This window comes from Hylobates moloch, unplaced genomic scaffold, assembly GCF_009828535.3.
Source record: "Hylobates moloch isolate HMO894 unplaced genomic scaffold, HMol_V3 SCAFFOLD_22, whole genome shotgun sequence".
NCBI classification, from domain to species: Eukaryota; Metazoa; Chordata; class Mammalia; order Primates; family Hylobatidae; genus Hylobates; species Hylobates moloch.
Window position 1 is genome coordinate 43884613 of NW_026652297.1, and position 26679 is coordinate 43911291.

The 26679-nt window shown below is 39.5% G+C and overlaps 2 protein-coding genes across 6 annotated transcripts in view; both read left to right on the top strand.

Annotated features, from left to right (window-relative positions):
- Positions 1 to 4025, top strand: part of ADAM9 (ADAM metallopeptidase domain 9) — a 110782-nt gene extending 106757 nt beyond the window's left edge. Inside the window, exons 21-22 of the mRNA XM_032144303.2 lie at positions 548 to 615; positions 2296 to 4025. Coding sequence (XP_032000194.1) covers positions 548 to 615; positions 2296 to 2389 — 162 coding nt within the window. The 3' untranslated portion in view covers positions 2390 to 4025. The remainder of the gene's footprint in view (positions 1 to 547; positions 616 to 2295) is intronic.
- Positions 4026 to 6259: 2234 nt separating this feature from the next.
- Positions 6260 to 26679, top strand: part of ADAM32 (ADAM metallopeptidase domain 32) — a 175602-nt gene continuing 155182 nt past the window's right edge. For 2 of the 5 annotated variants that reach the window (XM_058433533.1, XM_058433534.1), the window contains exon 1: positions 6260 to 6512. In XM_058433533.1, coding sequence (XP_058289516.1) covers positions 6354 to 6512 — 159 coding nt within the window. In that variant the 5' untranslated portion in view covers positions 6260 to 6353. Of the gene's footprint in view, positions 6513 to 17728; positions 17809 to 26679 lie in introns of all 5 variants that reach the window. The other 3 variants (XR_009211619.1, XR_009211618.1, XM_058433535.1) reach the window with 2 other exon arrangements.

Genomic DNA, 26679 nt, shown 5'->3' on the forward strand with positions numbered 1-26679 from the left:
CAACATGATGCCACAGGTGGAAAATTCCACACCTGCCCTCATGTGATGAGTTGCAGTCAGAATGCACTGTTGAGTACTTATATGTGAATAAATCTAAGAAAATGATTGCTTACCAGTAGTATATAAATTCAGAGTCAGGAGTGATGGTGATGCCAAACAACCACAGATTGTCCATATGAGGGGCTGAGAGAGTGACACCTTTGCTTTCTGATGGTTCAGCATACACAGACATTGTTTTATGCACAAAATTATTTAAAATATTGTATAAAATTACCCTGAGGTTATATGTATGAGGCCTATATGAAACATCAATGACTTTTCTGTTTAGACTTGGGTCCTGTCCCCAAAATATCTGATTATGTATGTGCAAATATTCCAAAAGTGGAAAAAAATCTGAAATTTGAAACTCTTCTGGTTCTAAGCATTTCTGATAAGGAATATTCACCTGTAGTCTGTTTATTGATTTTAAATATGTAGATTTCTTTTATCTAGAAATCATATTTATGAGCACATAGGGGTAATAACCTTATTATATTTTTCTTTTTAGCCTATATATGCAAACAGATTTCCAGTACCAACCTATGCAGCCAAGCAACCTCAGCAGTTCCCATCAAGGTCAGAAGAAAATTTGCTTAGATTTTTTGGCCAGAATAAAACCTAGAGGTTAATGTCTAATAATTTCCCCTGTATTTTAATGTAATTTAGTGAAAGGTATTTATTGTCAACGGTTTACAAGAACATGATTTGCAGAAAGTTTTTAAAATAGCTTTATATAAATTTTATCATATTGGCACAGGGTCAAAATGAAATATTAAATAAGCTTGAGCAAGTCATAGATTCTGCTGCCACAGCTTTCATATGCATATGATTTAGAAGCAAGGGCCTTTGAGATAACCAGCGGTAGGAAACCAGATGGGTTGGAACAGTCTTCCTGTCAAAAACAGCTAAAAAAGCTGGACAATATAAGAAAATATGTGTTTGAAGGCATAGAAGACTAAAGAAGTGAGGAATTGTGGGGGTAAGGTCAGGAGAGGAAGGAAATCTAGAAATGATCCCAGCTTTGGGGGCCACTTTTCCTTCCTAGATGAGTTTATCTGTTCTGACAACAGAGAGGCTAGGAAGCTGAGGAGAGCTTTTCTACAAACTCACAGGGCAGAGGGGACAAAATTTAGAATCCTGCCAAAGAGGAGGCACCCTAGCAAACATCTCAGGGTCTGTGCTGGGACCCAGAAGTAAGAATGAACTAGACCTTCAACTGATTTCTACAATTTCTTATGTTTTGCTCATGATCAAAAAAAGCCAAGTGTAAAAGAAAAGAAAATATGACTAAAACCAAGAAACAATAGACCATAGAAACAGACTGAGAGGGTATCCAGTTAATAGACATGGACTTTAAAATAACTATGATGTCATGGAATTAAAAGTCGAGATTGAGAATTTTAGCACAGAACTAAAAACTTAAAGAATCAATGCAAATTCTGGAACTGAAAAACACAAGAACTGAAATGACTCAATGGATGGGCTTAAAATCATCAGGAAGGAAGATAATTTATTACTTCATTTTGTATCACATAAAATGCAAATGCATGTGACCCTCCCATCCCCCAAAAGTCTTTCAAATTACAACTGCATATTGCAACTCTGAGGACTATCTTCATATGTAATCTTTATTATACAGTAAGAATACATTGAAATCCAACTGAGGATCAAGGAAAGAGTATATAAATTGTGAGGGAAACATTCACCAGGTAGTGTTCTAGTGTTACTGGAGTAGAGGTGTACTAGAATTGGATGATGAGGTTAGGAGTGAGTGTCCACAGGTAGAAGTATGAGGTTTGAGATGGACAGGTATAGACGTCATAACACTTTTGATTCTCAGAGTGAATCTCATGTTGAGGGAGCTATAAACAGCTAGGTTTACACCTAGCAGTAATTTGCTGCCCTCAAATTCTAACAGCACAGGCAAGTGCTTGATCACTTAGTGTACTCACTTGTCTTTTACAGTTTATCTTTACCATTTCATGTACTTTTTTTTTTTGAAAAAACATGTAAACTAGAACCTTCATACAACATTGTTTATTATGGAGTAATATTATTTAAAGTAGTTATTCCATTTTAGACTCTAATTGGAGCCTTTTAGCCATTGAATATCACCCTAATACTGATCTCAGAATGTAAAGTACCCTTTCCTATTGTCAGAGATGTTGAGGATGGTGTTATGTTGAGCTTGTAATGAATATGGCATTATTTCACCCAGTCTAAACACGCTATTAACTATCTCTTTTCCCCTCGCAGGCCACCTCCACCACAACCGAAAGTATCATCTCAGGGAAACTTAATTCCTGCCCGTCCTGCTCCTGCACCTCCTTTATATAGTTCCCTCACTTGATTTTTTTAACCTTCTTTTTGCAAATGTCTTCAGGGAACTGAGCTAATACTTTTTTTTCTTGATGTTTTCTTGAAAAGCCTTTCTGTTGCAACTATGAATGAAAACAAAATACCACAAAACACTTTACTAACACAGAAAAACAAACTGAGTGTGAGAGTTGAGAAATACAAGGAAATGCAGTAAAGCCAGGGAATTTACAATAACATTTCCGTTTCCATCATTGAATACGTCTTATTTAGTCATCGGTGAGGTTAATGCACTAATCATGGATTACGTTATTTTGAACATGTTATTGCAGTGATTCTCAAATTAACTGTATTGGTGTAAGATTTTTGTCATTATGTGTTTAAGTGTTATTCTGAATTTTCTACCTTAGTTATCATTAATGTAGTTCCTGATTGAACATGTGATAATCTAATACCTGTGAAAACTGACTCATCAGCTGCCAATAATATCTAATATTTTTCATCATGCACGAATTAATCATCATCATACTCTAGAATCTTGTCTGTCACTCACTACATGAATAAGCAAATATTGTCTTCAAAAGAATGCACAAGAACCACAATTAAGATGTCATATTATTTTGAAAGTACAAAATATACTAAAAGAGTGTGTGTGTTTTCACGCAGTTACTCGCTTCCATTTTTATGACCTTTCAACTATAGATAATAACTCTTAGAGAAATTAATTTAATATTAGAATTTCTATTATGAATCATGTTAAAGCATGACATTCGTTCACAATAGCACTATTTTAAATAAATTATAAGCTTTAAGGTACGAAGTATTTAATAGATCTAATCAAATATGTTGTTGATTCATGGCTATAATAAAGCAGGAGCAATTATAAAATCTTCAATCAATTGAACTGTTACAAAACCACTTGAGAATTTCATGAGCACTTTAAAATCTGAACTTTCAAAGCTTGCTATTAAATCATTTAGAATGTTTACATTTACTAAGATGTGCTGGGTCATGTAAAATATTAGACACTAATATTTTCATAGAAATTAGGCTGGAGAAAGAAGGAGGAAATGGTTTTCTTAAATACGTACAAAAAAGTTACTGTGGTATCTATGAGTTATCATCTTAGCTGTGTTAAAAATGAATTTTTACTATGGCAGATATGGTATGGATAGTAAAATTTTAAGCACTAAAAATTTTTTCATAACCTTTCTTAATAAAGTTTAATAGGTTTATTAACTGAATTTCATTAGTTTTTTAAAAGTGTTTTTGGTTTGTGTATATATACATATACAAATACAACATTTACAATAAATAAAATACTTGAAATTCTCTTTTGTGTCTCCTAGTAGCTTCCTACTCAACTATTTATAATCTCATTAATTAAAAAGTTATAATTTTAGATAAAAATTCTAGTCAAACTTTAACAGATATTATCTCACTAATTTTCAGACTTTTGCCAAAGTGTGCACAATGGCTTTTTGTTATTAAAGAACAGATTAGTTTTGAAGAAGGCAAAAATTTCAGTTTTCTGAAGACAGCATGTTATTTTAACAATCAAGTATACATATTAAAAATTGTGAGCAATCTCAAATGAAGGTCCAATTTTTCATTTTAAATCTCTAAATGAATTCATATAAGACTCAAACGTTTGTGCCGTTCAGTCATGTAGCCTCAATTTTTGCAACTGTAATGCATGTCACTGAAATTTTACAGTTGGTAATGTATTAACTATGTAACTTAACACTTGGAATTAAATAGTTCTTTGGATATTTGACTAGTTAAGAAAGTTTTTAAAAAGACTATTGGATCTGAACTTCTTTTATGTATTTTTTAATATACTTTATGTTTTTTACTTTCTTGGTCATGGATGCCACTTCAAAATTTGAAAATATTAAAGGACATCCTTTCTATCTTCAAAAAGAATAAATAAGGATAAATTATATGCAAGTTTGACATCTCTCTTTGACTCTGTATGTCAAACTGACCTTGTTCAGAGTATTGCATTCTCCCTTTCTCCTGTGTCTGTAACCATAGAGTTAAGCACAATTTGGGTTTTCTAAAGCTAAATCAGATTTCATTAAATTTCATAAATGTTTACTAAAACCTACCATTTTTCAGGCACTGTATTAGGTACTGTGATATCTAAGTTCTGGATAGGATATGTTTCCTGACTTTTAGAAGTGCCTCCTCTGTTATGAAGAGAGCCATACACACAAGAATAATACAAAATCAACCCTATTAAAGATACAAACCGGAAAAGTTGAGGAGTAAGAAAGAACAAAATAATATAAGAACCAGAAATTCATTCAGAATACTTACCACTAATTGATGAGTGGAAGCATTTACTGTAATTGGTCTTCTGTTTGTTAAAAGGAAGGTGAAACTAGCTGTGGCTCAGCAGCTGCCTAAAAACAATGTTAGCTTAGCATTGGCTGTTCCTATTGAGATACAAGCTCAGTGTATTTTTTTGTTGACTTGTTCCCCGCCCCACCCGCCCCAGATGGAGTTTTGCTCTTGTCACTCAGGCTGGAGTGCAATGGCACGATCTCAGCTCACTGCAACCTCCACTTCCTGGGCTCAAGCGATTCTCCTTCCTCAGCCTCCCCAAGTGCTGGGATTACAGGCGCCCACCACCATGCTCGGCTAATATTTGTGTTTTTTAGTAGAGACGGAGTTTCACCATGTTGACCAGGCTGGTTTCCAACTCCTGACCTCTGGTGATCCAACCACCTTGGCCTCCCTAAGTGCTGGGATTACAGGCGTGAGCCACCTCACCTGGCCTGTTGCCTTGTTTTTGTTCATGCTATTAATTTCAGGTGTAGATTGCCCTGTTGAAATTGCGTGCATCCATAAAAATCACATCTTCACTTTAAATGTGTTAGTTCCCCAAGTGAGATTTTTCTCTGTTCCCATGAGGCCTTTTAGTTTATGTGTTGGCCTGTTATGTAGTATGAGAAATTAATCCATTCTTTCGGATTTGAAAAGAATGAAAAGCTAATGCATACAGATGGAGACCTGGTGTGAGGCTGGGAAGGAGGAGGCATTGCAGTTCCAGGAAATAAAGCAGTGTTTAGGAAAGACCTAAAGTCAGAGCTGCTAAAGCACTGGGGATAGGAGAAATTAAGTGGCAGGTTCTGGTCTGAGTTCAGAAAAATTACTATGCTGAGGCTAGAATTTTCTACTGGAATGTAAGTACTGTAATTGTGGGCAAGAATCTTCTCTATCTCTTTGACTACATGAAATGAGTATTTATTGCACTGAGAAGTTTCTGAACACTAGAATGACATCACATGAGTTTTAGCCAATGGTCTGCGGAGAACCAGATTGGAGGAAAAAGCCTGGTTATGAAGTCCATTTGGGCAGCGTCAGTGGGGAAAAGATGGTAGCTGGTGCTCTTCAAAAATATGAAGAGCTGGCGTTTCATACTGAAAAGCGGCTCACTCTTCCCTTTGGAATATTCACACATCTGGCTAAACAGTTTTGAAAAAATATTAGAAACAGATTTGGCAACTATTTGGGTGTGTATATAGATTTTAATTCAGAAAGTATTACACATTCGCTTTTGAAAGGACCTAGGAAGCCCCGAACGGTGGCGGATGCCTGTAATCCTAGCTACTCAGGAAGTTGAGGAGGGAGGATCGCTTGAACCCAGGAGTTCGAGACCAGCCTGGGCAGAATAGTGAGCACCCCCTTCTCAAAAACAAAAAAAAAGCAACTGGGAAGTGTCTGGTGCAGGAGAGCACACGCTGACTGTGAATAAGTGTGTCAGTTCTTAAGGTCCATCAACGCAAAGCGAAAAGTTAGTGGAGGACTACGAGCGCGATCTCGACAGAGGGCGCTGGGTGGTCAGTGGCTCCAGCAACCACGCGGCTGTGGTGCGCCGGGAAGGGAGCTGGATGTTTTATCCTCGGGGCGCACGCTGCGGGCCCTTCGTGTTCCGGACGCTAAACACCGAGAGCACCCCGGGCTCCGGAGCCTCCGGAGAACGCTGTCCCATGAGCGCGCGAGGAGCGGCCCCCGGCGTCCGCGCGTCCCCGCATCCCCAGCAACTCCCGGCGTCCCAACGGCTTCCCGCTGGCAGCCCCGAAGCCGCACCATGTTCCGCCTCTGGTTGCTGCTGGCCGGGCTCTGCGGCCTCCTGGCGTCAAGACCCGGTGAGTCAGCCAGACCCTGACGCTAGTCCGGGCGCTCCTCACACTGCGGCCCGACTCCCTGCAAAGCCCGGGGCCCTCCCTGCCTGGGTCCCTTTGGTCCCGTCAGCCTGGTAACGGGGCCTTTTCCAGGGGATTAGGCGCCCCGTCCGGATGGAGAAGCGACTCAGGGCCCAGCACCGGGGCTCACGCCTGTAATCCCAGGGCTTTGGGAGGCTGAGGCGAGCTGATTGTTTGACCTCGGAGTTGGAGACCAGCCTGGGCAACACAGCAAGACCCCATCTCTACAAAAAAATTTTAAAAAATGTTCCGAGGTGGTGGTGTGCACCTGTGGTCCCAGCTACCCGGGAGGCTGAGGGAGGAGGACCACGTGAATCCAGGAGGTGGAGACTGCAGTGAGCCAAGATCGCCCCCACTGGACTCCAGCCTGGGCGACAGAGATCCTGTCTTCTTTTTAAAAATTAAACAAATTATTTTTGTGTGTGACCGAGTCCCTTCTGTCGCCCAGGCTGGAGTGCAGTGGGCAACTGTGGGCAACAGAGGGAGACTCCAGCTCATAGTTCTCCAGAACTATGAGGAAAATAAATTTCTGTTGTTTAAGCCATGCAGTCTACACTGTTTTGTTATGGCAGTGGGAGCTAACATAGTACTTAACAGCAAAATGATTGAAAAACTGTAAAAGTTCATTAGTAAGAGAACTGCTAAATAAACTGTGGTTACCTCCAAACAATGCAAATGGACCACTGTGGAGAGGGAGGAAGTAAGACATGCCATGTACTGACTCTGGCTGACAAGATTCAGAATAGTATGTAATAAGAGAAGGAAAATAAGGGCATATCCAAACATTTTACTTGCATGTAAGCCTCCCTGGTGATACTGTAAATTTTTGAGAACTCTTCCTACTCTTCTTCCTATCCTGCCATAATTACCTCTGCAGCATAGCAGAGGTGTGGTCAAGGCCAGGGTGTCAGCCTGGTTAGATTGGGGTGAGTGTTCTCTTCCTGGCTTGTAAACAGCTACCTTCTCCCTGAGTACTCACAGGACTTTGTGTACAGGGAAAGACAGGAGGAGCAAATTCTCCGATGTCTCATAAGGGCATGAATCTCATCATGAGGGTCCCACTCTATGCCTAAAACCCTGGTTACCTCCCAAAAGCCATAACCAAATACTGTCACATTGGGGGTTAGGGATTCAACATAGAATATTGTGGGATACATTTAGTTCATAACACGTACAAAATTTTAATGCAGTGGTTGTCAAAGTTTTTGGGTTCAGAACTCCCTTATACATGAACAATTACTGAGATTCTCAAAGAGCTTTTGTTTATGTGGATTTATATCAATGTTTAACATATTAGAAATTAAAATAGAAATGTAAGAATGTGTATTTCATTCATTAAAAATAAAAGTAATGGCCAGGCGCAGTGCTCACGCCTGTAATCCCAGCACTTTGGGAGGCTGAGGCAGGTGGATCACCTGAGTGAGGTCAGGAGTTTGAGATCAGCCTGGCCAACATGGTGAAACCCCATCACTACTAAAATACAAAAAAATTAGCTGAGCGTGGTGGTGCGTGCCTGTAATCCCAGCTACTTGGGAGGCTGAGGCAGGAGAATTACTTGAACCCGAGAGGCGGAGGTTACAGTGAACCAGGTTGTGCCATTATACTCTAGCCTGGGTGACAGAGGGAGGCTGTGTCTCAAAAAAAAAAAAATATGCCTTTTATATGTTAACATATGTATCACATTTTCAAAATAAAAATAACTATATTTTCCAAAATAAAAAAATATGAGAAGAGTAGCATTTTTGTGAATCTCTTTAATGCCTGCTTTACTAGAAGACAGCTACTTCTCATTTCTGCTTCTGCAGTCAATCTGTTGCTGTATATTTCGTTTGAAGTATCTGAAGAAAATCTAGCCTATATAGTTGGAAAAGGAAGAAATATTTTAATACTGTTTTTTCAGATAATTGAAGGTATTCTTTGTATACTACACCAAAACTTGACCAATGGTAAAGTTTAGTTGCAATGTAGAACATATCAATGAACTTTTCTTAACATGCTGTATTAATCCATTATCTATCTTGAACTCTGGTATGTTATCCGTGTATTTTTAAATGTATTATTTTAAAAAAATTTTATTTTAAATTGTTGTAAAATACACCTAAAATAAAATTTCCATCTAACCATTTAAAAAATATTAATAGGGCTGGGCGCAATGGCTCACGCTTGTAATTCCAGCACTTTGGGAGGCTGAGGTGGGTGGATCACCTGAGGTCAGGAGTTCGAGACCAGCCTGGCCAACATGGTGAAGCCCCATCTCTACTAAAAATACAAAAATTACAGATGTGGTGGCACGTGCCTGTAATCCCAGCTACTCGGGAAGCTGAGGCAGGAGAATCGGTTGAACCCACAAGGCAGGAGTTGCAGTGAGCTGAGATGGCACCATCACACTCCAGCCTGGGTGACAAGAGCAAAACTCCGTCTCAAAAAATAAAATAAATAAAAAATATTAATAAACTTTATTTTTTAGAGCAGGTTTAGGTTCATAGCAAAATTGAGCTGAAAGAGTTCCCATATAGCCTCTGTTCCCAAATATGCACAACTTCTCCCACTATCAACATCTGGCACCATGGGATCCATTTGTTACAATTGAGCCTACACTGACACATCGTTGTCATCCAAAGTCCACAGTTTGCATTAGGATTCATTCTCCACGTTGCCCATTCTATGGTTTTGACAAATGTACAATGACACGCATCCACCATTGTAGTATTATACAGAATAGTTTCACTGCCCTACAAATCCCGTGTGTTCTGCTTATTTATCCCTCCCTCCCCACTGCCCCTGGCAACAACTCATCTCCTTAGTCTTCATAGTTTTGCCTTTTCCAGAATGTCATGTATTTGAAATCATATGTAGCCATTTTGGGTGGACTTTTTTTTACTTAATAATATGCATTTAAGGTTCTCCCATGCCTTTTCATGGCTTGATAGCTTATTTACTTATTTAATTGTTTTTTTGAGATGGTGTCTTACTCTGTTGCCCAGGCTGGAGTGCAGTGGCAGGATCTTGGTTCACTGCAACCTCCACCTCCCGGGTTCAAGCAATTTTCCTGCCTCAGCCTCCCAAATATCTGGGATTACAGGTGCCTGCCACCATGCACAGCTAATTTTTTTGTATTTTTAGTAGAGATGGGGTTTCACTATGTTGACCAGGCTGGTTTCGAACTCCTGACTTCAAGTGATCCACCCACCTTGGCCTCCCAAAGTGCTAGGATTATAGGCACGAGCCACTGCACCCGGCTGCTTATTTATTTTTAGTGCTGAATAATATTCAATTGTCTGGATCTACCACAGTTTATTTATCCATTTACCTACCAAATGACATCTTGGTTGCTTCTAAGCTTTGGCAGTTATGAATAAAGCTGCTATAAACATCTATGTGCAGGTTTTTGTGTGGACATAAGTTTTCAACTCATTTGGGTAAATACCAAGAAATGCTATTGCCGGATCATATGATAAGAGTATATTTAGTTTTTAAAGAAACTGCCAAGCTGTCTTCCAAAGTGGCTGTACCATTTGTATTCCCCCCAGCAATGAATGAGAACTTCTGTTATTAATGCTGTCATATTATAAATTATATGCATAACTACAAGTGCAAGAAATCCTGGCTGTCTTTTTTATTATAACTCAGAAGAGAGAATTTAAACTTTCAAATGAAAATGCCAGCTCCAAACTGCTGTTGGTCCCGTCAGCTGAGGGATCTTGCTCAGCAATTTGGGGATGGCATTTTCACATTAAGCAGTCACTCCTCATGTCCTCCTCCTTCCAGCCTCTGGCAGCCACTGATCTGCTTTGGATTTATCTGGCAGCCACTGTCCCTTTGGATTTACCTATTCTGGATATTTCATATAAGTGGAATCATACAAAATACGACCTTTTTTGTCTGGCTTATTTCACTTGCATAATGTTTTCAAGGTTCATCTCTGTTGTGGAATGCATTAGAACTTCATTCCTTTTTGTGACTGAATAATATTTCATTGTATATATTCACCTGTTTGTTTACCAATTCATCAGTTGATGGACATTTGGTTGTTTCCAACTTTTGGCTGTTAGGAATAATGCTGCTAGGAACCTTCATGTACCAGTTTTTGTGTGGACGTATGTTTTCATTTCTCTTGGATATGTACTTACAAAGGAAACTGTCAGGCCCAATGGTATAGGTATGTCCATTTCCTCTTCTGGACTTTGTTATCCCCCAATAATGAGTTGGCTATTCTGGGTCTTTTACCTCCTCATGTAAACAGTAGAATATGTTGGTTGATATCCACAAAATAGCTTGCTGGAATTTTGATTGGGATTGCCTTGACATAGAACAAATTGGGAAGAGGCTGGGAATGGTGGCTTGCGCTTGTAATCTCAGCACTTTGGGAGGCCAGGGCGGGTGGATCACTTGAGGACAGGAGTTCAGGACCAGCCTGGCCATGGTGAAACCCCATCACTACTAAAAAAAATACAAAAATTAGCTGGTCGTGGTGGCACATGCTTGTAATCCCAGCTGAGGCAGGAAAATTGCTTGAACCTGGGAGGCGGAGGTTGCAGTGAGCCAATATCGTGCCTCTGCACTCCAGCCTGGGCGACAGAGCAAGACTCTGTCTCAAAAAAGAAGAAAAAAAGAACAAGTTGGGAAAAGCTGACATCCGATGGAGTGGCAGTGACTACTTACAATGTTTTGTTGAAAATGATTCTGAGGCTTTGCCTAAATTTAATATAAAAACTATGATACCTGCTAGATTTTTGAAGTGACATATGCATTTATGTATCAGTCTTTTCCTAAGGTGGGATAGTTGAGGCCAAATTTGGCTTTGCATCAGAATAATCTCTGGATATTTCTAAACATATAGATTTCTGGATCCAAATCCTGGAACTTTAAAAATAATTATAAACTTGTTAATAATTTTTATTTAGTAATATGTGATTACATTCAAAATGAAGTAAAAGAGGCTACCCTGTATGTTACCATCTTTCCTGATTGTCAATTTTACTATACTTTTAAAGAAAACGACTATGTTTATCAGTTTGATGGTACTCTTCTGGACTTTTCTCTAGACACTTAGAGATAAATATGTGTAAATATAGACATATATGGTCCTTTTGAAGTAAATTATAAATGATGAAAGCATATTGTATAAATTTATGTATGTCATCTATTTTTATATATTTTGGATATTAATAATTTTATTTTTTCTATATCTTGCACAAGTTTTCTTCAATGTGTTATTGATCTTTTTATTTGTGATATCCTGATTTTTGTACTAAGTTTATCAACACTTTCTTATGGCTTCTGCATTTTGTTTTCCGTATTAAGGCTTCCCTTGGTCCAATGATTAAAACAAATAGGTTCCCATACTTTCTTAAAGTTATTTTACAGCTTTAGAAAATTTAGCCTTTCAGTCTTTCTAATAGTTTTGTAACTTTGTACATGAAGTCTTGTAATCCACATTGTGGTGCTAGATAGGAAACAATATTTGTATTTTTCCAAATGGATAATGAATACTGATACTACATCATTCCCCCATTCATTTGAAATGCCACATTTAGTAGACGTTAAACTATCACCGCCCCCTCGCCCCCAAAGTACACAGGTAGGTCTCAGTTAGAGACCTGTCATGAGACTGAGGATACACTGAAAGGGTTTAAATAAAGAGAGTTTAGCTATGGGACTGTTTATAGAGATGTGGTCACCAATAATTAACGATGAAATGCACAGACTAGTAACAGTAGAAAGCCATATCACATGTTTTGAATTGATTGTTTGCAAAGATGGCGATGGCCTTAACACTTCCTCCATCCCTGTGTGTGCTTCCGTTTTGCAACATTTCTTCGTCATTCCTCCCATTGAGAGGTAGAATGTATTTCTTCATTCTCTGAATCTGGTTGGCATAATTACTTGCTCTGGCCATTTGAATGTGGTAGAAATGAGTTGTGAGACTTCCAAGTCTATGCCTCAAGAGGACTTGCAGCTTCCTCTCTGCGCTCTTGAAGCACTGTCTTGACTGCTACACGAAGAATCCTAGACTAGGACGATAAGAGGGTGTGTGAAACAGAGATGACTCAACCTAGGCCGTTCAGTCAAAAGACATGAATGGGGTCGTCTTAGTCTCTCCAGGCCTAGGCAAGCTGCCAGATGACTGCAGCCACATGAGTAACATTATGAGTTGTCAGTACAGTGGGTACTGCAGGGTGTCCTGTGTCATAACACTGAAGCAGGGCAGTGCCATCTATATCTTGAACTTGCTGCAGAGTCTTCTCTTGTGCTGGGTCCAAGTCAGTTTTGACAGTTTTACCAGTCACCCGATGAATGATTCAGGCTCTCACACCCCAAAACAGTAGGTATTATCTCTGAATTCAAAAACTCAAAAAGGCCTGCCACTCGTTGTGACTCTTTTTTTTGTGGTGGGCTATGCAAGGTGTAGCCACTAACATCTCACTTTGTACAGGATATCTCAGCATGCTGCAACCACTGGACCCCAAGAAACTTTGGGGCTATAACTATCCCTTAAACCTCCATAGGTTCTTCTACCACATTCTGGCATGCATGTATCTTACTGAAACATCTAGGGCACTTGCTACTTCTTGCTCATGAAATATATTAGCATGATGTCTTTCACATCATGCAACTTGACCAGCATGATGTTCTAATTGGAAATCAAAATGGTCAGTGTCCCTTGTTTCAACAAATCAACACATTGGAATCTATATTTTTTTCACTAATCAACTATAATTTCACATGAACTAACTAATGAGACTTTAATTTTAACGAGCTAGTTCATTTCAGAAAAACTATAATTTCATTCACCATTCATGGATCCAGGTCACAATTTATCCCTTGATCTATATAAGTCCCTATTCTGATCAATGGACCATGCTGGTATTTTGAGTCCTTAGGATTAGTGTCAGTTCAGAGTCAGTAAATAATACTCCCTGAAAGTCTGGCTATTTCCCCTCCCCTGGGCGTAGTCATCATGGTAAAAGGACACAGGACACTATGGAGGAGTCTGCAGGGGAAGATTCGCAGCACATTCCTGTGGTTGCATGGCAAGGTCCTTCCTAAAGAGGACTCTCTCAATCCTTAATGAAAAGGCTCCAAGCCTCTGAGCTGGGTCAGGTGTAGGAACCAGGGAAGAGGCTGTGAGTCCTTGCGGTGATTGCATCAGTTTCTGCGCACCACAAGCTAGAATTTTCTTGACTAGACTGCTCATCTAGTTCATTCTTAGGGACTCTGTGATCAGTTAGATACTACCAAGGATCTCTGTAGGTGAAAGATTTTGTTTTTCACTCTGTCCTTGTGGCTTCTTCTGGTAATTGTGCTCACCTGTCTCTGAGAGTCAACTGTTACCATCCATTCTCTGCCACTTCAGAATTCCCTGATTCCCATTCAAAGCAAGAAATCATGTTTAAAAATTTTTTTCATGAGTTTTATATTTTCTTCTAACTTTAATTTTAGGTTTGGAGGTACATGTGCAGGTTTGTTACATGGGTGAATTGCGTGTCACTGGGATTCTATGTACAAATTATTTCATTACCCAGGTAGTGAGCATAGTATCTGAGAAGTAGTTTTTCAGTGCTCTCCCTCCTCCCATCCTCCACCTTCAAGTAAGTTCTGGTTCTATTGTGCCCCTCTTTGCATCCATGTGTACTCAATGTTTAGCCTCCGCTCATAAGTGAGAATATGTGGTATTTGGTTTTCTGTTCCTGCATCAATTTGTTTAGGATAGTAGCCTCCAGCTGCAACCATGTGGCTGCAAAGAACGTGATTTCATTTTTTTATGGCTGTGTAGTATTGCATGGTGTATATACACAACATTTTCTTTATCCAGTCCACCACTGATGGATATCTAGGTTGATTCCATGTCTTTGCTATTGTGAAAAGTGCTGCAATGAATATACGTGTGCTTGTGTCTTTATGGTAGAACGATTTATATTCCCTTGGGTATATACTCAGTAATGGGACTGCTGGGTCAAATGGGAGTTCTGTTTTAGGTTCCTTGAGAAATCACACTGCTTTCCACAGTGGTTGAACTAACTTACATTCTCACCAGTAGTGTATAAGCATTCTCTTTCCTCTGCAACCTTGCCAACACCTATTATTTTTGACTTTTTAATAAGTCACTCTGATTGGTGTGAGATGATATGTCACTGTTGTTTTGACTTTCATTTTTCTAATGGTAAGTTTTTCATATGCCACATGTATGTTTTATTTTGAGAATTATCTGTTCATGTCATTGGCCCATTTTTTAATGGGGTTGTTTTTTTGCTTGTTGAATTGTTTAAGCTCCTTATAGAGTCCAGACATTAGACCTTTGTTGGCATAGTTTGTTGATATTTTCTGCATTCTGCAGGTTGCCTGTTTACTTGGTTGGTAATTTCTTTTGCTGTGCAGAAGCTCTTAGTTTAATGAAGTCCCACTTCTCAATTTTTGTTTTTGTTGCAATTGCTTTTGGAGTCTTCATCATGAAACCTTTGCCAAGGCAAAGATGTCTAGAATGGCATGTCCTGGGTTTTCTTCTAAGGTATTTATAGTTTTAAGTTTTACATTTAGGTCTTTAATCCATCTTGCATTGATTATTGAATATGGCAAAAGGTTCAGTTTCAGTCTTCTGCATATGAGTACCCAGTTATCCCGGCACCATTTATTGGATAGAGAGTCCTTTCTCCATTGCTTGTTATTGTTGACTGTCAAAGATCAGATGGTTACAGGTGTGTGGCTTTATTTCTGAGTTTTCTAACCTGTTCCATTGGTCTATGTGTTTGTTTTTGTACCAGTACCATGCTGTTTTGGTTACTGTAGCCTTGTAGTATAGTTTGAAGACAGGTAGTGTGAGGCCTCTTGCTTTCTTCTTTTTGCTTAGGATTGCTTTAGCTCTTTGGGCTCTTTCATGGTTCCATATGAATTTTAGAATAGTTTTTTCTAATTCTGTGAAAAACTGACTTCGGTGGTTTGATAGACATAGCACTGAATCTGTAAATTTCTTTGAGCAGTATGGGCCTTTTAACAATGTTGATTCTTCCTATCCATGAGTATGGAATGTTTTTTCATTTGTGTCATCTCTGATTTCTTTGAGCAGTGTTTTGTAGTTCTCCTTGTAGAGATCTTTCACCTCCATGGTTAGCTGTATTTTAGGTATTTTGTTCTTTTTGTGGCTATTTTGGATGGAATCCTGTTCTTAATTTGGCTCTCGGCTTGGCTGTTGCTGGTGTATAGAAATGCTAGTGATTTTTGTACATTGATTTTGTATTCTGAAACTTTACTGGAGTTGCTTATCAGATCTAGGAGCCTTTGGGCAGAAACTATAGGGTTTTGTAGTTATAGAATCATATCATCTGTGAAGAGAGAGAGTTTGACTTCCTCTCTTCCTATTTGGATGCCTTTTATTTCTTTCTCTTGCCTGATTGCTCTGGCTAGGACTTCTAGTGCTATGTTGAATGGGAGTGGTGAGAGTGGGCATCCTTGTCTTGTTCCAGTTCTTAGAGAAAAGGCTTTCAACTTTTCCCCATTCAGTATGATGTTAGTTGTGGCATTTAATAATCATGGTTACTTTTTTTTTTGAGACCGAGTCTTTCTCTGTTGCCCAGGCTGGAGTGCAGATCTTGGCTCACTATAATCTCTGCCTCCTGGTTTCAAGCGATTCTCCTGCCTCAGCCTTCCGAGTAGCTGGGATTACAAGCATGCGTGACCACGCCCTGCTAATTTTTGTATTTTTAGTAGAGAGGGGGTTTCACCATGTTGGCCAGACTGAACTCTTGACATCAGATGATCCGGCTGCCTTGGCCTCCTTAAGTGCTGGAATTACAGGCGTGAGCCACCTTGTCTGGCTGACTATGGTTACTTTTAATCTTAATTTTTCGGTACTTTTATGTCATTGAACAGTTTCTACTTATACTGCTTGTTTTTAGGTTTAAGTCACATTTTTTGGATCACACTGTTAAGCAGATTTTTTTTTTTTTTTTTCTTTGCCTTTTTTTTTTTTTGAGACGGAGTATCGCTTTGGCGCCCAGGCTGGAGTGCAGTGGCGTGATCTTGGCTCACTGAAACCTCCACCTCCCAGGTTCAAGCAACTCTGCTGCCTCAGCCTCCGGAGTAGCTGGGACTACAGGCACATGCCACCACACCTGGCCAATTTTTGTATTTTCAGTAGAGACGGGGTTTCACCATGTTGGCCAGGCTGATCTGGAACTCCTGACCTCATGATCCACCTGCCTCGGCCTCCCAAAGTGCTGGGATTACAGGCGTGAGCCACCGTGCCCAGCCCTGTTAAGCAGATTTAAGGAAATCAGTATGCTTATATGATCTTCCTCTTCTTCTGCTACAGTTCCTGAAGTTGTATATATTATGTTTATGTAACCAGAGCTTTTAACATTTGCATCTGTTACATAACTGTGATTCCCACAGTTGTTTTAGCCTTTAGTCTATATTTAAGATTTTTTTTTTCTCACTGTTAGGCATTTTGCCACAACTCTGCTGATATTTTTATTGGGAGAAATGTCTCTGACTTTTGTGGTAGACACGTGAACTTTTTTTTTTTTTTGAGTTTTGCTTGCTTGTAAATATCTATCTTCTGCCTTTATATTTAATGGCCTTTTTGCTGGGTATACATTTACAGGGTCTTCACTGTCTTTTCTTAAAGTTCTTTTTTAGACATTGTTCTTTAGTCTTTTAACATTAAATACTGTGGTAAAAATTCTCAAGCCAGCCTGCTTATCTCCCCTTATACATAACATGATTTTCTTTTTTTTTCTTTCTATCATATTTTCAAGGAATTCTTTATCTTGGAAACCCAACAATTTCAGTAGAATATGTTTTAGTTTAAAGTAATGATCAGTTATTCCTGAAATACAGTATACTTTCTAGTCTATTGTTTTGAATCTTTTATTTCAGGAAAAATTTTTTGAAGTATGTCTTTGATTTTTTTGGTGTATATTTTCTATTTTCTTCAGGAACCACACATTTTGTGCGAGCTGCATACCTCTTCCCTTCTCCTTTTTTGTTCTTTCATAAGTATCTTGTCTGTTTTTCAAATTAAGTGTTTTCAAGCTTTTTATAGAAGTACACAGTGATGAGCCACCCATACCTGCACAAGTAAACTTTATGAAAGAAACTGAACAGATATTTAGTCAAATTTAAGGCAAGGTTACTAACTTTTTTTTTTTTTATCTCTTCAGGTTTTCAAAATTCACTTCTACAAATCGTAATTCCAGAGAAAATCCAAACAAATACAAATGACAGTTCAGAAATAGAATACGTAAGAGATAGTTTTTCACAATCTAAATGTTTATATGAAATTTCTTTTTATTATATAGCTATGAAATATGTCAAGACCATTTTAATATGAATATAATGTCTCTCGTATTTCTACTGATAGGAATTAAAAGCTTTGATGGTAAAAGCAAATAGGTGAATTAGAATGTTCTGTATTTTTTTAATGTTTGTCATTTTCTTATGGTAAATTATTTTTAAAAGTTTACATATAGAAGAGAATGTAGAATTAAGTGTTTTATCTGCATGATATCTAGGACATCAGCACAAAGAGAATAATTTTCTCCAAAATGTCTAAGACAATTTCTTTTAACTAAAGCCTGTTTCTCAATCTCCACCCCTACACCTAGCAATTCTCAGATAAGAAGAAACATTTCATTCTACTATTTTTATTAGAAAGGAAAATACTTAATTTCGTTCATTGATTTATTTAGCAACTATTTCTCTAGACTTGCCATGTGCATACCTATATGCTAGGTGTCTTAGGAGATTTTAAAAAAAGAAATATAATTAAGCAAGCTTTGTTTATAAGTGACCAGTCTTTTGATAACATTCTATTTTTAACAGTTTTGTTGAGGTACAACTTACAACACCACAGAATTCACCCATTTTAAGTGTACAACTCAACAATTATTAACAGCAGTACATAAATAGAATTGTGCAAACATTACCACAGTCCAGCTGTAGAATGTTGCTATCAATCCTAAAAAGATCCCTCATGCACATTTGTAGTTCTTCTCCAGCCCTTGGCAACCGCTGATCTGTTGTCTGTCTCTACGTATTTGCATCTTTAGGGGCATTTTATATAAATGGCAACGTGCAATATGTAAGCTTTTGTATTAGACTTTTTTCACTTAGGATTATCCATTTTGTAGCATTTATCAGGTTATTAATTTTTATTTCTTAAATTTGGATATACCACGTTTGCTTATCCATTCTCATTCTCCAGTTGATGGACTTTGGATTGTTTTCTGATATTGAGTATTATGAATAATTCTTTTATGAACATTCATGTATGGACATATATTTTCCCTTGGGTAGATTCTTAGGAGTGAAATTGCTGGGCACATGATAAGTTTGTGTTTAACATTTTTAGAAACTGCTACACTGTTTTCTATAGTGACTGTACCAATTTACATGTCACATCAGCAATTTTTGAACGTTCCAGTTTTTTCACATACTTGTGAACATTTGACGTTTTCTGTCTTTCAGATTAAAGCTATTGTAGTGGGAGTGTAGTGGTATGTAATTGTGGCTTCAATTTGCATTTCTTTAATGAATAATTATGTTGAGTATTTTTCTTGAGCCTAATAGCCATTTATATGCCTTTTCTGTGGAATGTCTACTCAAATTATTCTCCTATTTTAAAATTTAGTTGTTTATTTATTTTTGAGTTCTATGAATTCATTATATATTCTGGACACAAGTTCTCTATTTGGATTATTTTCTCCCAATTTCTGGCTTGCTTTTTCATTTTTCTCAGTGGTGTTTTTTGAAACACAAAACATTTTCAATTTTGATGACATTCAGTTTATCAAATTTTCTTTTTATGGATCTTGTTTTTGGTTTTGTATCTATGAACTCTGTTATGGACTGAATTGTGGCCCCTCAAAATTCATATGTTGAATCCCTAACCCCTAATGTGACTATATGTGGAGATAGGGCCTTATGGAGGTAATTAAGGTTACATGAGGTCAAGGGCCTTATGGAGGTAATTAAGGTTATATGAGGTCATAAGGGTAGGGCTTTAATTAATCTAATAGGACTGATGTACTTATAAGAAGAGGAAATATACTAGGGATTCATGCAGACAAAGTGAAGGTCATGAAAAGATACAACAAGAAGGCAGCTGTCTGCAAGCCAAGAGGGGAGGCCTCACCAGAAATCAGCCCTGTTGGCACCTCGATCTTGGACTTCCAGCCTCCAGAACTGTGAGAAAATACATTTTTGTTGGTTAAGCCACCTTGTCTGTGGCATTTTGTTTGGGTAGCCTGAGCAGAGTAATCCGATTTTGGTATTGTGAAGTGGGGTGCTGCTGTAACAAATACCTAAAAATGTTGAAGTGGATGTGGAACTGAGTGAAGGGAATGGGCTAGAAGACTGGTGAAGTACATGCTAAGAAGAAGCCTAGATTGCCTTGAAGGGACTGTTGGTAGAAATGTGGATGCTAAAGGTAATTCTAATGAAGGATCAGAAAGAAAAGACTTATAGAGAAAGCTTTTATAGTCTTAGGGAATATACATATCATTATGAACAGAATAGAACTGGTAGAAATATGAACATTAAAGGTGTTTCTGCACAGTGGCTCACACCTGTAATCCCAGCACTTTGGGAGGCTGAGGTGGGCAGATTACCTAAGGTCAGGAGTTCAAGACCAACCTGGCTAACATGGTGAAACCCTGTCTCTACAAAAAATACAATAATTAGCTGGACGTGGTGGTAGGCACCTGTAGTCCCAGCTACTCAGGAGGCTGAGGCAGGAGAATTGCTTGAACCCAGGAGGCAGAGGTTGCAGTGAGCTGAGATTGGGCCACTGCACTTTAGCCTAGGTGACAGAGCGAGACTCCGTCTCAAAAAAAAGTGTTTCTAGTGAGGTCACAGATGGAAATTAGAAATGTTATTGGAGACTGGAGGAAAGGAGATCCTTGTTAAAAAGTGGCAAAGAACTTGGCTGAATTGTGTTCTAGTCTTTTGTAGAAGGTAGAAATTGTGGGGGACAACCTTGGGTATTTAGCTGGGGAGATTTCTAAGAAAAATGCTGAAGATGTGGCTTGTTTTGTCATCACTGCTTATAGAAAATGCAAAATGCAAGAGAAGAGAGGTAAATGGAAGGAATTATTTGGCAAAAAGGAACAAGAACTTGAAGACTTGAGAAATTTTCAGCCTACTTTGTGTTTTTTAAAATGAGAAATGATGTTTTAGAAAGAACCAAAGGTATAGCTGGACAATCAGAAATAAAAAGATTCCTCATGATTTAATCCGCCATGTCAACTGAAGCCAGGATCAGAGATGGGATTACATCAGCAGAAACACTGCCAGCTGGAACTAAAGGGAACAGAGAAAATTAGATAGAATGAAGGAATTCTACAGGATTCTACAGGATAGGACAGTAGAGTTGTCTGTCTTCAAACATGCATCATTCTTCACAAACACCGCATGTTCTCACTCATAAGTAGGAGTTGAACAATGAGAACACATGGACACAGGGAGGGGAACATCACACACCGGGGCCGGTCGGGGGGTGGGGGGCTAGGGGAGGGAGAGCATTAGGAGAAATACCTAATGTAGATGACGGGTTGATGGGTGCAGCAAACCACCATGGCACGTGTATACCTATGTAACAAACCTGCACGTTCTGCACATGTACCCCAGAACTTAAAGTATAATAAAAAAAGAAAAAGAGAAGAATGACCTGAAAGCAATTCAGAGATCATCAGTCCTGCCACTCCTGCTACAGGCCCAGGAGGCAAGGCTGCATTCTCTTTGGTTTCAGAGAGTGGGGCCACCTCCTTGGTTTCACTAGTCTAGGATGCCACTGTTTATTACCCCAGGAACCAGGCTGTCACCCAGAGCTGTGGGGGCAGATCCGCTTTACAGAGCTGAGGGGATGGGGCCAGTCCCTAGGGCCATGGGAGAGTTGCTGTCCAAGTGGGCCCAGCAGGGTAGAGCATCCTGTCAAAGAAGAGTACTCTTGAACCTTAAGATCTAACGGAATTTGTCTTGCTAGGTTTTGGACTTTGTTGGGATTGTCACCCCTTTCTTTTTTTCTGGTTTCTCCTTGTTGGCATGGGAATAGCTATTCTATGCCTGTTCTACTATTGTATTTTGGAAGCACATAACTTGTCTGGTTTCACAGGTTCACAACTGGAGAGGAATTTTGCCTCAGGATGAATCATAACTTGAATCTCAACCATACCTGATTTAAGTGACATTTAGATGGAATTTTGAACTTGGAATTGCTGCTAGAATGAGTTAAGGCTTTGGGGCTTTTCCATGCAAGAAGGAAATGAATTTGGGGGGCACCATAGGGAAGAATGTTATGAATTGAATTGTGTCCCCCCGCAAATCCATATGTTGAAAACCAAACTCCCAGTATGGAGATAGGACCTTTAAGGAGATAGAGTTAAATGTGAACATAGAGGCGTGACCTTAATCTGATTGGACTGGTGTCCTAATAAGAAGAGGAAGAGATACGAGAGATCCTTGTCTGTCTCCATGCATACACAGACAAAAGGCCATGTGAGAACATAGTGAGAAAAGAGCTATCTACAAGCCATAAAGAGAGGCCTCAACAGAAACCAACCTGCTGGCATATTTATCTTGGACTTCTAACATCCAGAACTGTGAGAAAATAACATTTCTGTTTTTGTTTTTGTTTTGAGACAGAGTCTTCCTCTGTTGTCTAGGCTGGAGTGCAGTGGCACTATCTTGGCTCACTGCAACCTCTGACTCCCAGGTTCAAGCAATTCTCATGCATCGCCTCCCAAGTAGCTGGACTTACAGGCATGTGCCACCATGCTTGGCTATTTTTTGGTAGAGATGGGGTTTTGCCATGTTGGCCAGGCTAGTCTTGAACTCTTGACCTCAAGCGGTCTGCCTACCTTGGCCTCCCAAAGTGTTGGGATTACATGCATGAGCCACCACACCTGGTCCTAAAATTTCTGTTGTTAATGTCACCATGCCTGTAGTATTTTATTATGGCAGCCTAAGTAGACTAATATAAGGTCTTTACCTAACCCAAGCTCATAAAGATTTTCTTCTGTGTTTTCTACTAGCTCATAAGTCTATGAGCCAATTTGAGTAAACTTTTGTATATGGTGTGAGGTCAGGATGTAAGTTCAGTTTTTTTTGCCTGTGGATCCAACTTTCCCAGCACCATTTGTAGAAAAGACTATACTTTCCCCACTGAATTGTTCTGATACCTTTGTAGATCAAGTAAATAAAAATGTAAAGGTTTATTTCCGGACTTTTATGTCCTTGCCATTTATCTAGCTGGCTTTCTTTGCACCAAGATCTCATTGCTTTGATTACTGTGCATTTTAGAGCAAGATTTGGAATTGAGTAGTGTAAATCCTTCATTCTTTATTCATCTTTTCCAAAATTGCTTTGACTATTCTAAGTCCTTTTTATTTCCATATATATTTTTAGAACAACTAAAAATACCTCTATGATCACATTTAACTCTCTCTCCTTAAAGGTCCTGTCTCCACACTGGGGGTTTGGTTTTCAACATATGGATTTGGTGGGGGGGCACGATTCAATCCATAACATTCTTCCCTATGGTTCCCTCCAAATTCATTTCCCATATTGCGTGCCCATTTTTACAAGAAAGACTGCTTGGATTTTGATAGAGATTACATTTAATATATATAGATTAATTTGGGAGAATTGCTCTTTTTACAATATTGAGTGCTCTGATCTATGAACATGTATGTTATCTTCATTTATTTAGATCTTTAATTTCTGTCATTAAAGTTTGGTAATTTTCTTTCCTTTTTTTTTTTGTTTGAGATGGAGGCTCACTCTGTCTCCCAGGCTGGAGTTCAGTGGCGTGATCTCGGCTCACTGCAAGCTCCACCTCCCGGGTTCACACCATTCTCCTGCCTCAGCCTCCCGAGTAGCTGGGACTACAGGTGCCCGCCACCACACCCAGCTAATTTTTTGTATTTTTAGTAGAGATGGGGTTTCACCGTGTTAGCCAGGATGGTCTTGATCTCCTGAACTCATGATCCGCCTGCCTTGGCCTCCCAAAGTGCTGGGATTACAGGCGTGAGCCACCGTGCCTGGCCAGGAGGATCTCTTGAGGCCAGGGGTTTGAGACCAGCCTGGGCAACATAGTGAGATCTCATCGCTACAGAAAAAAAATAGCCAGCCATGGTGGCACATGCCTGTAGTCCCAGCTACCTGGGAGGCTGAGGTGGGAGTATCACTTGAGTCCAGAAGGTAGAGCCTGCAGTGAGCTGAGATTGTGCCACAGCACTCCAGTCTGGGTGACAGAATGAGACTGTCAGTAGTTTCATTCAAAGATTTTTTTGTGCTTGTTGATTTTTTGTCTAGTTGTTCTCTCCATTATTGTGAGTGGAGTACTTAAGTTTCCAAATATGATTATTGAATTGTCTATTTCTTCTTTCAGCTCTGTCAGTTGTTCTTTCACGTATTTTTGAGGCTTGGTATTTAATGTGTGTGCACTTATAATTTTTATGTCTTTGGGATGCAGTGATGATTTTACTGTTGTGAAACGTCCTTCTTTCTTTCTGATAATATTTCTTGTCTTTAAGCCTATATTGTCTGATATTAGTATAACTTCTTTTTATGGTTACTATTTATAATATACATATTTCCATTATTTTATTTTCAACCTATTTGTGTATTGAATCTAAGGTGTTTCCCTTGTAGACATCATGTAATTGGAGGGTTTTTGTTTTTTATTTTTTGAGATGGAGTTTTGCTCTTGTTGCCCAGGCTGGAGTGTAGTGGCACGATCTCGGCTCACCTCAACCTCCATCTCCCGGGTTCAAACGATTCTCCTGCCTCAGCCTCCTGAGTAGCTGGGATTACAGGCATGTACCACCACGCCTGGCTAATTTTGTATTTTTAGTAGAGACAGGGTTACTGCATGTTGGTCAGGCTGATCTCGAACTCCTGACCTCAGGTGATCCGCCTGTCTTGGCCTCCCAAAGTGCTGGGATTACAGGCATGAGCCACTGCGCCTGGCTCAATTGGAGGTTATTTTTGAGATAGATAGATTGTACCAGTCTATTTCTGCTTTTTGGTTTGGATTTCTAGATCATTTGCATCAAATATAGGTATTTATATGGTTGAATTTATACTCAATATTTTGTTATTTTTACTACTTATTTTCTTTGTGGTGATCCAGGTATTATAATATATCTTAACTATCATGATTTACTTTAGATTAATACTTATTTCTGGTAAAATATAGAAACTTTGCTCCAATATAATGGAATTCTTTCTTCTCTGTACTGTTCTTGTCACATTATTACATCCATATTTTTAAAACCCAACTATATATCATCATAATTATTGCTTTTTCACAATGCTATATCTTTTAAAGACATTGAAAGGAGAAATTAGAAAAACTATTGAAGTCTTTTTATGTTAACTCACACATTTACCATTTCTGCTTTTTGAGTTACCATCTGGTGTTATTTCCTATTAGCCTAAATAAATTTCTTCAGTATTTCTTGTAAGACAGGACTTTATTTCACCATTTTAAAAGCGGATTTTGCTGGATATAAAATTGTTAGTTGATAGATTTTTTTTTTCTTTCAGCACTTTTTGTGTCTTCACTGCCTTCTGGCCTACATTATTTCAAACGAACAATCTGCCACTAATTGTATTAATGCAGCTTCCTTGTACGTGATGAGTTTTTTCTTGATATTTTCAAGATTTTCTCTTGATGTTTGACTTTCAGCATATTAAATATGATGTATCTTGGTGTGTATCTTCTTGTATTTTTTTCTACTTGAGGTTGGCTGAAATTTTAGATGTGTAGACTAATGTTTTCCCTCAAATTTTGAATGGTTTTGGCTATTATTTGTTCAAATATTTTTTTCGGACCATGCTATTGTTTGGATGTTTGCTCTCCCAAACCTCATGTTGAAATTTGACCCCAGTGTTGGAGGTGGGTCCTCATGGGAGGTGTTTGGGTCATGATGTCCCTTATGAATGGCTTGGTGCCATCCTCATGGTAATTAGTGAATTCTTGATCTGTTAGTTGAGACCTGGTGCCTCTCCATCTCTCTTTCTTCCTCTCTCACCATGTGATCTGCTCCCCTTTTCCTTCCACCGTGGATGGAAGCTTCTTGAGACTCACATCAGAAGCAGATATTGTTGTCATGTGCAGAGATGTAGTATCTATATGATTTCTTCAACTATAATCAACATCAGTGATGTCTGTGAGTTTCCCAGTGGATTAGGCTATGTTTGTGACTGGGGACTGTGGTGAGGCTTTACTGGAGATGGAGAAACCAGGCAAGCCAGTCCACAGTGGTGGCAGTGGCAGGTCAGGTGGATGGGGCCTTGGGGCCCTGGGCAGTGTGTGACACCAGCAGTGGCAGTAGCAGTAGTGGGCCAGTCCTCAGGCTGTCTGGTGGTGCATGTGAACACCATTAGGGGTGGCAATAGGCTGGGTCAGCCAGTTCCCAGGCTCCTGGCTGGTGCATGTGGGTGGGCACTGGTCGGGGTTGTGGCAGACTAGGCGGGCCATTTTCCAGGCTCCTGGGAGGCATGCATGGGCACTGGTGCTGATAGCAGGTGGGGCTGGCCAGATATCAGATCCCCAGATAGTGCATGTAGGCACCAGTGGTGTTGGGTAGCCTGAGCTTGCCCTCAGGCCCAAGGACTGCGTTTGGGCGGGCCAGTCCTCAGGCTTACTGAAGGCCCATGCAATTGTGCTGTGTCCCTGCTGCTAGGAGCGCGTGAGGTTGCTGTCAGTGCTGGCAGCCCCAGGCAGGTGGCTCTCAGGCTCTGGGGAGTGCATGCTTCATCTCCCTTTGTCCAGGGTGCAGCCTTCCCAATGTGCTACATCACCCCTTATCTGGGGTGTAGGACATTGTGTGGGCTAGAGTGCTGGGGACCCAGCTCCCCTACTTGTTCCAGCTGGCATTGCGCTGCTGCAGCCCTCTGAGTGGACATGGGGGGATGTCAGCAGGGCTCCAGAGCTGTGGAAATGGGGCTGTTGGGTCCCAGGGCAGGATGTAATCTGTTGGGGCTGGGCTTTCAAGATGGTGCTGTGCTGCCTCTGCTTGGGTATCAAGGGTGAGTGGGACTCATTGTGAATTCCCACTCTGAAACAATTCAGTCACCAGGAGTGCAGGTAGGCAGGGTCTGTGAA